This window comes from Polyergus mexicanus, unplaced genomic scaffold (assembly GCF_030449975.1).
Source record: "Polyergus mexicanus isolate NDT 795.1 unplaced genomic scaffold, iyPolMexi1.0 SCAF_11, whole genome shotgun sequence".
NCBI lineage: Eukaryota > Metazoa > Arthropoda > Insecta > Hymenoptera > Formicidae > Polyergus > Polyergus mexicanus.
This window is the reverse complement of record NW_027223331.1, coordinates 45,529-60,952: the sequence shown is the minus strand read 5'-3', so window position 1 is coordinate 60,952 and position 15,424 is coordinate 45,529. Positions and strand designations below refer to the sequence as shown.

Sequence of the window (15,424 nt, the reverse complement as noted above, 5' to 3'; positions counted from 1 at the left end):
AGAACTATATTTTTAAAGAATATACTTTTTACATGTATGATATGATGTGTCCTTGGCAAAGAATTGTAAAACCCTTTTGATCAAAAATACATTTATTCTTTTTCTTAGTGTTGCTGCATTCGACAATGCATGTATAATTAAGTAATGAAACACAAATCGAGCGATTGCATTCATTACTTATGAATAAATTTTATAAATACAAAAGATTTAGAAACAATGTATACATTTATATATTTATATTTAATTGACGACAAAATATACTTTAAAAAAATTTTAATGCGCGCGTATTTTAACGGAATATTATTCTAATTTATGTCCAATCTTCCAATCCCATCGTTGTTTTTCTTTACAAAGACTCTCCATTTGAGGTTTAATATTAATGTTTAAATAATCATATGCATTTTCATTTTTTAATGGTGTCCATTTATAATTAGCTGAAGTCAAATCTTTATTAGCAGGTGTTGGATTTCTGAAATAAATAGCTGATTGATTATTAGTACGCGACTATATGACATTACAAGAAATATTCGTAAGAAGTGCCAAGTTTCTGTGATACCCTGTTTTAGCAAAATCTGTCCACATCTGCGTTAAACAATTTATTATTCTGTAATCATCCGAATCAGGTGCAGCTGGTGACAAGCCCAAATCTTTCATCAAATGAGGATAAAATAAGTAACCCAGCTCCTCTATGTGAGTTATACCTGATGTGAAAAATTCTTATGCGGTAAATTAAACTTAAAAATTATAATAATCTCCGACATATCACAAGTACAATCTTTTAATATTTTTCTAAATATCTATTTACATCAAATTGAATTGAAAGCTCTAATGTATAATATTAGATAATTATATCAATATATAAGGGATCGGGCTATGTGAGAGCCAGGCGCGATAAATGAAGGGCAAATTCTTTCTTTTTAGTTTATCTTTATTGATAGTTCAATTTTGTAGATCCGGTTTTTGATCTTGAATTATAATATCATCAGCAACTGTTACAATATTATACATGAAACTTAATATTTGGATAATTTGCTGCGTTAATTTTGTGCAATTGTAAACTCTCACGTGATATGTTAAAGCGCATCAATGTGATATATAAGATTTCATGCAAAGATTGCAACGCATCATTATGTCGGAAGTAAACAACTGGATTATTAAAAACAATATTAGCCGAATATCGCAATCAATCGTAATCAATAGTAATACAGCCAGCAATCTCTTATCACGGATCACAGATTGAGTAATCTTAAGTCCGCATAGAATGAAGTGAGACCATCTGCCTTGTGACACTATGTAATTTTCTCGCATTATAAGCATGGCGCTATCTTTCTTAGTTTACGTTTTATGATGGTTTGAATGAGGTTCGTCGTTCGATCTATGTGAGCTTAGCACCCGACTTTAATAAAAAAATTTTTTCGTACATGCATTCGATTACGCTCGGTTTGTACCCGTTTGTACCGCTTTCCGTTTCGTTTGTACCCCTACGGGGGTGAAAGTACCGAATTTTCAAAATAAGGATAAGAGCTAACTCTGCCATTTTTAGAAAATCTAAAAAAAAGAAAAAAAAATATTACGTCGCGAAAAATATTACGTCTAGAAAATCGCTTCTAACGAATACAACCTCATTCAAATCATCATAAAACGTAAACTAAGAACGATAACGTCATGTTCGTGGTGTGAGAAAGTTGTTAAAGAATCCTACTACACAATGCCACAAGGCGGATGGCGCTCCACGTCATCGTATTCGGATGCTTTTTTTTAACTTCAGTTTCTTTATGGACGGCCCTTATATACCGTTCGCGGCGATGGAAATACTCGCGTGACATTCAGCCGAATTCTTCAACATCGCACAATTGCGCACGGTTCACCGAGTTCGAGACAGACCGTATGTGATTCTTAACCTAAATTAACATATCACGCTAATATTTACAATTGTACAACCGAATGATCCGAATATTAAATTGCTGATGATAGTCCAAATCAGAGATCGAAACATACGAAACTATCAATAAAGACAAACTAAAAAGAAAGAATTTGCGCTTCATTTACCGCGCCTGACTCTCACTCAGCCCGATTTCCAATTATTGATATCTATTGTATATTTATAGTTCTTTTTAATAAAATTATTTCGGAACCACATCTCTCTCTTTGTTATTTTACAGTCACATATAGAGATCTAAGGACATTTAACTTCACAGTTATGAACGTATTCTTCTCTATAAGATAAATAATTCTTACATAGTTCTAAATTAATTAAAAATGCAATACCTGAAAGTTGAATATCAAATATATTTTTCATGGGAGAAGTTTTACTTTCATATGAAAACTTGTACAAGTATATCGGCTTGTTAGTACCAGAATTTATTTGAGTATCAACTGCTTCCATAATGCCTCTATAGAAACACTGATCGCTAAGAAAATCAGAGTGATTCATTAGAGTTTCCTCTGACACTTCTTTATCACCAAAATATAACGATCGCAAATCTGAGATCGTGATCGGTATCTGTGGTAATTGACACAAAATTCTAGGATGTATAATTTTCTTGAAATCAGAATCGACTTTCTTCAGAGTCTCTTTGCTTATATCTGAAACAATTTTAAATAAACATGTGACTGTTACTTTGAAACAAAACAGTTGCATTGACAAATAACTATGATTCCCACATGCGCATTTAAATGTTGCGTAGTGATGAGATTCAGAAATTTATTAACACTGATCAAATACATATATTATGACGTTGTACATCAAAATAATTTTTATCATTGATGATCGGTTTTTTATGAAAATTTGTGCATCAATGATAAAAATTATTTTAATGTACAACGTCATAATATATGTATGTATTTGATCAGTGTGTGTGTGTGTGTGTGTGTGTGTGTGTGTGTGTGTGTCTATACACACACACACACACATATTGATATGTATGTATGTATGTATGTATGTATGCATGTATGTATGCATGTATGTATGCATGTATGTATGTATGTATGTATATAATGAAAAATAAAAGCAAATATAATAATATATTTACAGCCAAAAAATTTTCCTCGTAAGAAAAAATTGCCTTCGCAACTAACGTATCCAAATATAAGTGGCATTTTAATTCCATTACGTAATAATTTCGATGATTCTACCGGTAATAAAGGATTCGATGACTCGGAATCCATAGTCGGCGTAAATGCAATTGAAAGATTTAAGCGCACCTATAAGAACATATATTGCCAATAAAAGATGGTTTATTTTCACATGTATAATTTCATTGGACTATTATTGCAATAATCATAACAGAGCGTTGTGATATTTACTGCTTCTGTCAAGAAAAGCTCTATTTCTGCTTCTCTTAATTTTCTTGCGTCTATCTTTTTTAGAAATTTGTAGGCGACTTCCGTATCTGAAGTTGCCTTACCAAGTTTCTCGGCTAATTGCAGACCATTATTGATAGAAGCGTCCCGTCCAGTGAAACTCCAAGGATTATTCACGACGCCGCTTTGACATATCGCTTTATGAAATAAACCTATAAAGCATATTTATTCCATATAAAATTGGCACTCAAACAAGTTTAATACGATCTTATCGACATGAAATCTTGCTTTCCTTCTCTTCGACTTAATATAATACATGAGCTAGAATTAACTAGCGTGTTTCTAATTACCAATTTTCTGACCAAATTGGAGTCTCGATCTTTCTTTACTAAAAATATCGCGAAGGTTATGAGTTATTCTTTACATAGCTTTTAAAAGACGCCATTTTATAGTTTGTAATTGAAATCTAAGTTAAAACGGAAAAAAAGTCTAATCTGATAATTCTGGGATATACATATTGTATTTTTGTCTTTAATATATTATTAATATATGCATCAATATCATATCTCTTTTTGGTTCGTACCTTTAGTTAACGGCGAAATAGTCAGATAGTGAACAATCGCTCCACCTGCACTTTCACCAAAAATTGTGATGTTATTGGGATCTCCACCGAATTGCGATATATTTTTTTGAATCCATTGTAACGCCATAATTACATCTTTTAAGCCTTGATTTCCCGCTGCCATTTTATGATATAAATTGAGGAAACCTGAAGAGAGAATGAGAGAGATACATCGTTAATACATTTTCCTTTAGTAAACTTTATTTATTCGAAATATATAAATACAATACATAAAGATTTCCATGACTAAATAAATACCCTATTGATATGTATGTATTTCCTGAAGCCTTTTAATTATTTATAACTCAACAACGAAACGCGTATAACAGGTTTATAAATGAAATTTTCTTTACGAATTCTGAAAAAAAAAAAAAAAAAAAAAAAAAAAAAAAAAAAAAAAAAAGTTATGAAAACTGATTATTTGGAAAAAAAAACTTATACATATATACATGTAAATTATTTGGAATGTGAAAAAGAGATATAAATGTGTACACATGTTTATTCTGAAAAAAATAATCCAAATAACATACAATGATTATTTCGAATTAAATAACGTACCTAGAACACCTAATCTATAATTCAGAGTAACAAGTACTACGTCCTTCCGAATGATATGATCGGGACCATATAAAGACGAATCGCCGGAGCCCACATAAAAGCCACCACCATGTATCCACACCATTACTGCGCGCTTCTTTAAAGGCTCTGTATCCGTGGTGAACACATTCAAATAGAGACAATCTTCGTCGCCTATTACTTTATGCGTTAAAATATCCACTTGAACAGCGACGTTTCCGTATTTGGAAGCGTCTCGGTTGCCCGACCATGCTTCTGGTGGTACCGGATCCTACAATAAATACGTAAAATTTGTCAGTGAATTACTTTAGATATTTGTCTTTATTTTTTTACAATATTTATCTTTAGCAATAAATATATATATACAATTGTGATCTGTCTCGAACTTGACGATATCGTAATATCATAATTATTGAGAAAAATAAATTATGGATAAAAATTATCAATTTATATATTCACATCTTTTAGATATTGAACATAGTCAGAACTGAATATTATTCTTTTCGTTTTGCGTATCTAGAAGTGAATTATTATTTTTGAAGAGCGTTTCTATAAAGCTCAAATTTAAATAAATTTATTATACAATATTTTTCATGTTTCTAATTTTTTGAATGTCCCTTGAAACTTTCGAATATATGTATGAATTATAGTTACACAAACGTCTGCTCGCACAAATTTATCGTATGGCGCATAATATGCGTGCTCTTTCCCCTAAAGCCATATCAGGTAGAAAAACTTAAGCGGTAGAACTTAATAAGTAATCAATTAATCCTCTAAAGAATGATAGATTATATATCGAAAAGATTACTTTCAACAGTGATTGATCGATTTATTTACCGCTTAAGTTCTATTACTCAAGTTTTTTTATGTGCTTTAGTTACGTGATCACTGCAGCAAGAGAATTAATTTATGCTAAAAAAAATTGTTTAATCTCTCGATATGTTGGCACCTGCGAGCATTTATTATTGCGCGTTGTAATTTTTACAAGATATACAAGAAATTTGTCTGTCAAATCGCGCTTAAACTAATAAAATCAGCAATAATTATAATCTTTGATTATTTGCAATATAATTAGATTTTAATTTCCGCCCCTCCCCCCCCCCTCCCAAATATTTGGGTAAATTACTGCATTTTTTATAATTTACGATTTTATAGAACTATTCAATATAATGTATGTATATACAATAGACAATTTGTATCACTCGTCAATGTCAACAAAGATAATAATCACGGGATAAACAATAACTAAATTTTATTATTTTAACTATAAATCCTTTAACTGGGGCTCTTTGTTTTTTTTTTTCTAATTTGTATTTCTAAAAATGATAATTAAACTAAATCTTAAAATAAAATAGTGTCAAAAAAACGCTTTGCACTTACTTTAAATCTGAGTTCACCCACCGGAGGTTTAGCATACGGTATCCCACGGAAGGCAATGTAACGATCGCCGTGAATACTTTCCTCGATGATGCCGATTAATTTCCCTTCAGTCACACGTACTTCTACTTTATTCATAATGCTAAAAGAATGATAGTTCAATTTTGTAGGTCCAATCTTTGATCTTGAACTATCAGCAACTGTTACAATATTATATATTGTTAGCGGATACAAAATGAGAGAGAGAGAGAGAGAGAGAGAGAGAGAGAATGTTTTTAAAGTCACTTTGATTTTGACTCTCGCGGCTCTAGCAAACGGTATGTGTGCGTCGTCGCGCGGCGGCTGCTTATATACGATAGCAAAATGCAATCAATCTATTCAAAAGGAATCCAATCGCGTGAGAGTGCGTGTCGGTATTTGTCCTTGGCAGATATTATATTGGCAAACGACAAAAACAGTAAATATGTGAGCAGACATGATTCTAACGGTTATCTTGTTATGCCGAGAAGTCGCTAACGATATAAAACTTAATATTTAGATAACTTGGTGCATTAATTTTGTGCAATTGTAAACTTTCACGCGATATGTTAAAGCGCATCAATATGTTATATAAGGTTTCATGCAAAGATAAAGATTGCAACGCGTTATATATCGGACGTCATCATATCAATAGAAATATAGCCGCACTCTCGGGATAAGAATATCACGGATCGCAGATTGAGTAATTTTAAGTCCGCATAGGATGAAGTGAGACCATCTGCCTTGTGACACTATGTAGTGGGATTCTTTAGCAATTTTCTTGCATTTCGTGCATGACGCTATCGTTTTTAATTTACGATTTATGGTTCGGTTTCTTTATGGACAGCCCTTGTATGATAGCATACTGAAAAAAGTTTGCCGCTATAGCATATTTTATGCTAGCATAACAAAGTTCGTTGATTACTATACGGACAGCGGAAAGATTTGTTAAACATATAATTAATTTTAGTTATATGTTTACTAATTTTATTAAGCAAAAGAAAAAGATTCTATTCAACAAAACAGATTTTGCTATATTATCAAATTAGTTATAATAGAAAAATTTTGTCAAGTATATGTAAAATTTACGTAACTTATCTACGCGACATGTAATTTTCTTTTGTACGGATGCTATTAAGAAACATGACAGTGCAAATGTGTTTTCGAAACATCATTGTGTCGTTTCGTCGATCTTGTCATCCCGATACGCAAACTGCATTTAGCTCTTGATCGATGATGTCGAAGGCGGTGATAATCGCGTCATGTTCGTTGAATTAAACGGAGATGTCGGGCCGAAACGCACGCTAGTCGCATATTCTACACGATACGATGGCGATACAATCTTCCGCGTACCGTATATGTTAATTCAGTGAAATATAATTAATCGGCTTTGTTGTCGCATACACGAAGCTGGAATAGCGTTATGAAAACTTACTATTGCGTCTTGCCATTGTGTTCCTCGAGATATTTGAGGAATATTGCGATGCATACTATAAATGCAAATCAACACGCGAAATTGCAGAAACAAATAAAAATAATGATCCACGCACCAGAGTATGGTGCACAAGTCTGTACTAGATCACTGTTCTGATCAGCTGTTGTCGGAAATTGCTCATTGATCGGGACGCGTAAGACGGTTCAGTGCTTCGGGAAAAGAAATGTAAATACTGCTGATCTCATGACACAGTATAGACTGCTATATAAAAACTATCGGAAACTCCATTTATAATTTCGTATTTTGAAAGAATTATAATCTTTATATCTTTGTTCGGAGTCTATTTTGATTATTTGATTCGAATTTCTGTAGGCTTTTCAACACATATAAACATTGCTGCTATAAATCATGCAATATAAAAGAACCCTTTGTCCTTTCTATCCGCCTTGTTTGTTTTCACGAAGATTGAGTGTACTGCAAAAGCATTTTTCACGTGTCGATTATGATGATGATTACATGGTTACGACCGCGAATCGAATATGATTTATGGGGTCGGTCTTTGCATGCATCACGTTACAAAGACCGAGCATAAACGACCGAGCGTTTTTATTATCCGTCAAAACTACTACCGTTGCGTCGTTGCGAGATCGCACACTCGCGATCGATAAACGTGAAATGGGATCATAGAAAGTCTCTGCTTACGTCTCTGCTACTTTGTAGAACGTCAATTACACCGGATACCGTGTATCTGACATCGATTTATATTAAAGTGTATTTGTATTGTATTTTGTTTAATAAAATTTGTTATTTTCTCTTTGTTTAAAAATTTCCTACAGATATATGTATTTATATTATTAAGAATGTGTATTATTGTTCCCGAACTTGTTGGAAGATATTCGGCGAGTATATTATTGCATCCTAATTTATCATAATACTATTCTAGTCTCTACGACTCAAATCTTCTGAGATCTTCTGGATAAGATCAAACACATCATAAAACAAAATAACAACATAAATATGCAATATTACTATGCAAATTTAGGAACAAATAAATTATGATAGCTACAATGTACACAGGAGCTATTAGTGATATAAGCTAAAACGATGATAAAGCTTTTTCTTAAAGTCAAATATAAAACGACAAAGTCATTTCCGTAGAAAAAATGATCCATAAAGTTTGTACCGATGAAAAGTTGATTTATGAACAAGTTTTTCTTTTTAAGTAAGCGTATCGAGATAGCCATTTACGTTTTATCAACCATGTAAATTTATCACATTTTTGACATTAGTAATATTAAAAGGCCTATATAAAAATTGCGTATAAAGCTTGTTGTATAAATTCATAAGCTTCGAAAGGTTATAAGACTGAAGTGAAATCGTTATTTGAAAAGATTGAATAAATTAACAAAGATTATGTACAATATATTAAATTTTTTCTTTAAGTTCCTCTTTCATTGACTTTATTTTCTCGAAGGAAAATAAAACTGACACGATTATGTAGCTCGTAACAGTTACAGTCAAATGTCAAATGTCTTGCATTCCTCTTTCTCTATATATGCATATGATAAAGTGGAACCTCTTTGATATATTCTGCTTCTCTACTTCGGAGCGCTTAATGGATCGCGTTACATCGAGTTAGAAAGTTTCAGACTATTAAAAGAAAAAAATCTGATTACTCGGATTCTCGCATATAGACGTGTTTTCTACCCAAGTACATATATCGCTATATATTTAATTTTTTTCTCATATATATATAATTCTCTCTCTCTCTCTCTCTCTCTCTCTCTCTCTCTCTCTCTCTCTCTCTCTTTCTCTCTCTCTCTCCTTCTCTCTCTCCTTCTCATTCTCATTCTCTGTCTTTATGCACGGAAGAGAAAAAAATCTTTAAGTTTTTATAAAGAGTATAAAATCACACAGCTGCAAATAAATAAAATATTTCTTCTATTAGAAAAGCGAGAAAGACAAAAACAATAAAAGAAAAAAGAAATAAAAGCCAGCAACATGATCGCCAGAAAGCGCATATTTACGGTACACTAATGTGTTTGACAAACACAAGACTATACTGAAAAAATGAACGCTCCTCTTCCGTGATTGTAATCCATATTGTATCTCGTTATTATTTCGTGAATGTGTATAAAAAGGATAAAGAAAAGGGGGAATAATATCCGATTTTGCTTTTATGTATGTATGATTTATATGCCACATTAAAAGATCTATGTCAAAGTTTAATTATTGTAATACGCAAATGTCCGTGGATTCTTTTATCTGAATTTTTGCGATTTGGATAATGTCAAATATGCGATAATAGGCGAGTATAAACTTTGCGACAGTCTCTATGTGGATAGGTTAATGTTGGAAAAATCAAGAGTAACGAATATCGATTAGTTCTGCGCTAAAACATAATCTCGCTGAAACGAATGCAGCATTCTAAATTCGACTCGATTCTCAATAAGAAGCGGCGAAAAAGCGTTCGATAAACGTTCAATATCAAGTGCAAATTTGAATTCGGTGCGAACATGTGCGAAAGCAATTTGGACAAAGGTTTGTTCTCTATATTTGTTTTTATCCGGAATACCTTAGAAGTTTCTTGCGAAAGTATGCATCTCCGAAATGAAATTTCCAGCGAAAAAACTTTTGATGATGCGAGTTTGACGACAAAAATATTTGTACACAACGTATCGTATCTTTTGCTGAGAGAATTAATTGCAAATTCCTAATTTATCTCTTCTTTCCTAATTCGTGTGATCTGTGTCAGATTCGAAGCTAAATACTTGACCCTCTCAACGGATGCTGCAAGTTGATATACTCGCACGTTTGAAATCGCTCAAGTGCGCTATCGATCCTTCAACGAGACGCAACGCGATGTACATATCAGTTATCGGCGAAGCTGATTGAAACTTTCGCGAACACTCTGACGATATTAATAAAGTTCCACAAGACTTCTCGACTCATGTTGAGTATTCCAAGATATTCAAGATACGGTCTCTCGCGTCGCTTTCTCGTTGTTCGTACGTGCATCGGGTAAATTTTACGAACGAACGAACGAACCGATCGCTCCGACAGACGAGTTTTTTTTTTTATCTTATTCCGATCCAATCTTTCTACGAACAATATGTACAATTATTCTTTTTTGACTGTGCACAAATAGTTGCCTGATTGCGCGATCCTAAACGGGGGGAGAGATGCCTTTTCGCGGGAAAAAAAATACTCCGATACAATCTCTACTCTCTTCGACAATCCATAGTATTCCGTTTCTGTTGATAATCTCGCGAAACGCATCACCAGTCGCTGCAACGAGATCAGTGAAGAATTTAGTTACGTTCATTTAACGGAAATTCTCATAGAACCGGAAAAAGATTTCATTTAAAACGAGATCAAAGAACAAGAGCTCAAAGTAGTGAAATGTGAAATGTGGAACTTAAAATTAAAATAAGAATACATTCTACAATACCGAGACGAGATAATAGTTCAAGAATATTATAAAAAAATCAATTTTTTTGATCGTTTTATTTTATTTTCTAATCTATGCGACTATTTCTCAACATTTTCTATCGATAACTTCTGGACAATTTTTCTTCATCTCTTTGTATTTATTTTATCGTTAGCCATATGTACATATAAAATGGTCTAAAACATGTATCACAATAATCTCTCAAATCTATAAATAAATATTAAAAATTATTATTTATATTATTTAATTTTTTCAGATAATATAAAATTAGACACATGGACTATTGAAAATTCTCAAATATTTTCAAGTATTTTTGTGCGTGAATTTAATGGCTAATTTAATTTAATCTCCGACGCACTACAACAAATTGGAATTTTTCGTTATTTAATCATAAACTTTTTATCAAAAATTATTTATCAACGTTTTACAAGCATTATTGAGAAGAAAACTTTTGATAACTCGAGAAAAGAAAAAGAAGAGGTTTTACAACAGGCACGCATTTAATTGCATTTGGTTTGTCATCTCTATGATCTATGATCTATGGGAACTCGTGGTATTATTATTGGGGCTGTAGAGAATCCACTGACATTCATCACCTTCAACTACCACCACCCTAATAAGTTGTCAGTTGAGACAGAAAGTCATAAATGCGCCAGAAAGTAATTTCTCAAGTGAAGTACATATGTGTAGACAATATTCGAGCTAGTTTATTTTATATGCATATATGTCTCTATGTATCTCTATGTAATAGTATATGTATAGAGAGTGATATAAATTATTACATACATGGGTTAGACTATATATAAGTATTATACATATACACGATCCCCGAACCATTTTATATTTCCAACAAGGAAATACAATGTTAATAAATAGTAGAGTCGAGAGAATTATGTACATGCGAGAGAGACGCGAATTCCTTGCAATATAATTTATCGCATAAATGATTTGTAACGGAAGACTTTCCGGTAATTAAATTATATAGATTTATATTTGTATTATCCACATAATATTGATACTGCGAATAACAAATATGTAAGAAGCAATTTACATTTTTCGAATTTTATCACAATTTCGTATTGTTAGTTCGTAGATAGTTTGACGCTCAAAACTCATTTTTATTTAATTTTTCGAGGTGACGCGTTAGTTTTGCGAGCTGAATATTACTTTTTACGTTACGCAAGCAAGGATTTTGTGTTACTTTATTGATCTATCTAAATGACTCTCAAATAATATACCAAGAGATAAGAACTGTCTAAAAATAACATCCCATGTGAAATATAAATGTATCTTTGGCGAATCTTATAATTATTATTAAAGGATATTTTAGAAAAATCTGAGAAGGATCAGAGGATACCTCTTTCATATTATTTTACGATAAAAAGAAAATCTTGGAGGTATCTTGATGAAATCGCACATACGTCTCGTCCTTTTAATTGTTAATCCAACAGAATTAATCCGTTACTGATTCCCGGAAAGAGAACCATATTTCATTCATTCTCTCGTTAATTGTTAATCTCATTAATTAAAATGACCGTGCCGTTTAGAATGGGTCAAAAGTAGAATGAGGTATGCTGATTTCGAGATGCAAAATAGCGTATACATGCGCGTGGGCAGATGTATGGTATACGCGGATGGGTTCCTAGTGAAAACGTTATCTTTCAACTAGGTCGTATTTCAGAAAACGACGATCTCTAATAGCGTTTTGTTATCTCCTTATTACACTCGTAGCACTACATGCTCTTCCACTGCATCGAGAATCCTTTTTTCTTTTTTTTTTTTTTTTTTTCGAAATCGGTACTCGCGCAGATGCGTTGCAGCTATTATTTGGGAATTAAACGTGTCGGATATTCTTTTTCTAACGAGCGTTTTGCCATTTTAATTTTGCGAATAAATCTTGCCCTGCGCCCGGTGTCACCCTGCACGGCAAGAGTTTTGCGTTAAAAGGCCACCGCTTGTATGTGCGGGCCGGGCCGGCCCGGCCCGGCCCGGCCCGATGCCCGATTCTCGTATACGCGCGCGTGTTTGCTCGTATATTATTCTACATATATGCACACACACACACACACACACACACACACACACACACATGTATAGATATAGCTCTTTTTAAAGTCTGGGTGGAGCATCTAGTTCTCCATCCGGAGACGGGGAAGAAGATAAATGTGATGTAATGACGATGCCTGTCGGAAGGAAAGATGCAAGAAAGGGGTGATGGACGAATTAAGGGCGGACATCGATACCCCACGCTCGGCGAACATCCGACGGCTTTGTAGACGCGAGTCTGCCAACTCGCGCGATCGATCGACCCTCATCACGAAATAATGAGCGACCAAACGAGCGAGCAAATAATCGCTCCACGCGTAATTTTCTCTCCTTGCGCTCTCTCTTTTTTCTTTCTTTCTTTCGAAATAAATGCGCGAACTAAGCGCGTTTTTTTACTCGATTAAACTCAAAAATTATCCATCCGATAGAACCGAATTATCCGAAGCCATTAAAATCTGTCACTAATGACTGTTCAATACCGATTAATGCCGTTCAAAACTGTTACTTTGAATTTTCAAGTTTAACGATTATACGGTTGGTAGTATGGAAAATTGCGTGCAATTCCGATGATTTTTTGCAATTTTACGATTTTTAATCGATTACGAAACGTATCCCTTTTTTGTTTTTATTAAAGCTTGCGGTTTGGTAAATTTTCACTCAGCGATTTAATAAAATATAAAAAGAATGCTAAATATATATCTAAAATTACAGTGGTGTTACTATTATAGTACAATTCCCGCTTTGGGATCAAACATTTACGTTAAGATCATCGATCGTATCTCTAATACTATAATCCCGACAAGAAACAAACCAAGATATTTAAAATTTCATTGTCTAATAGTCTAATAGATAATAAAGTTTAAATCGGAAAGGTTTTAAATCGTTCCCTAGAAATATGAATAACGCGTTATACATAGATGCTATTGGATGATAAAATGGACTGATAAAAAAATGTTCCAAGAATATATATTTAGCACAACTCTTACGTCTGATATTTTAAAAATTTTAATTTATCGACCTTTGTAATGATCTTTGCAAGTTTTTTTTTTTTTTTAGTAAGACTACAGCATTTTACGACGGGTTAATAGGTCGCTACAAATCGATACGTTCCCTTCCATAGAGCACACACACACACACACACACACACAGACACATTCGCGGTGATATTTCTTGATGATGCCCTAGAATGTCAGAATGGTGGAAGAAAGAAAGAGGCGCAGGTTTAAAACTACGAAATGATTGATAATTGCGGTAACCGCAATTGCGCGCTTTTTAATGATTCAAATTGCTTTCGCACGATGCGATTACGTAATTCGGATATGTTTCGAGAGGGGAGAAAATTAATTTCCTCTTCCAAGGCGCGCGGTAGCACACTCTAAACTCTTGCCATTTCGAGAACATGTGTAGAAGGGAGTTTTGGACCAAAAACCCGGGTGAAATTACAGCGCGACTCGCGCGTATTCTAATATTCCCCGCTACAATGTCGTTGTAATTGTAACACAACTTGTTGCCGTATTATTCACCCACGTAACACGTATTCGTGTGCAAGAGAGACGTTATTTCGCTTATAGCATTCCATGCCATTTACGACGAATTACGCGCCCCGGTAATATAACTCCGAGACCACGCACATCGCTCACTCTCTTGCGCGCGACCGCGTGTTGTTTCTCGCATAGTAGCATCTTCGTAAATGTGCCTTTCCCCAGAAACTATCTTTACGATGAATGGTGTTTAATCGCCACACTACGCTTGCCGATACGGTTGTTAGTTTGTACCGCTACTTTGCGAAGCGCTTTACATACTCTAACGGAGGGAACGCATTGATAAACATTATCCACGAGCGCGCAAATAAGTATAGGTACATAGTACATATAGAAGTAGATCAAAATCGTATTATACTTGTAACTTTATGGATGCAACGAAACGACTGGATAAAATTATTGAAGCACTCGTACAATGATGATATGTTACTTTTTTTTTTTTTACTTTCCTTCGGAAAGAGAAAGGATGACTTTTTTTTTTTTTTGCATTGAAAATATATCAAATATGCGTAGCATTTCTAGATATCTTTTTTTCTTTAATTTTATTATTTTTTCCTAATTTCTGTATTTTTATTGGAATCAATTAGATTAAGATAAACTGTTTGTGTCTCTCTACTCGAATTGATCGGCACGACGTTATGCTACCCGCAAAACTATGTAAAACTCGGAGAGATCACGCTTCACGAACAGAAACATAAATGCACAGACTAATCCGTCAGTTACTCTCGTACACGCCGAATATTTACATCGGATCTCATTGGCTAATTAAGATGGGAAAAGTGCGCGAAGCATTAAATGGTCGATGCGAATCCAAGTTTATTTTTTTCAAAGATAAGTTTAATCGAGAGCGGCGTTAAAGTTCAATTTGCACTTATAGTTTTATTTGCGAACTATTAAACTGCGGATTTGTGGGGAGGAATAATATTCTCCCTTTCCCCTTCCACTGCCTAATAGGAATGGAGTGGGTGCCAACTCTCGGTTCTTCAGGCGACGCCGCCGGCGCAATTTTCTATGAGTATCTTTCATCGGGAAATTTTAAATTATCTTGTTGTTTC

At 33.7% G+C, this 15,424-nt stretch overlaps 2 protein-coding genes across 10 annotated transcripts in view; one reads left to right on the top strand and one right to left on the bottom strand.

Annotated features, from left to right (window-relative positions):
• The window catches only part of Dh31-r (Diuretic hormone 31 Receptor), a 71,605-nt gene that overhangs the window by 37,198 nt on the left and 18,983 nt on the right, over positions 1–15,424 (top strand). The window lies entirely within an intron of this gene.
• LOC138937758 (juvenile hormone esterase-like) lies at positions 75–6,162 on the bottom strand. The gene is made up of 8 exons (XM_070304332.1): positions 5,882–6,162; positions 4,484–4,772; positions 3,887–4,072; positions 3,307–3,515; positions 3,033–3,204; positions 2,269–2,586; positions 557–701; positions 75–469 (listed from the first exon to the last, which is right to left on the bottom strand). The coding sequence occupies exons 1-8, from the start codon at positions 6,014–6,016 to the stop codon at positions 301–303; spliced, it is 1,623 nt and encodes a 540-aa protein (XP_070160433.1). The 5' UTR covers positions 6,017–6,162; the 3' UTR covers positions 75–300.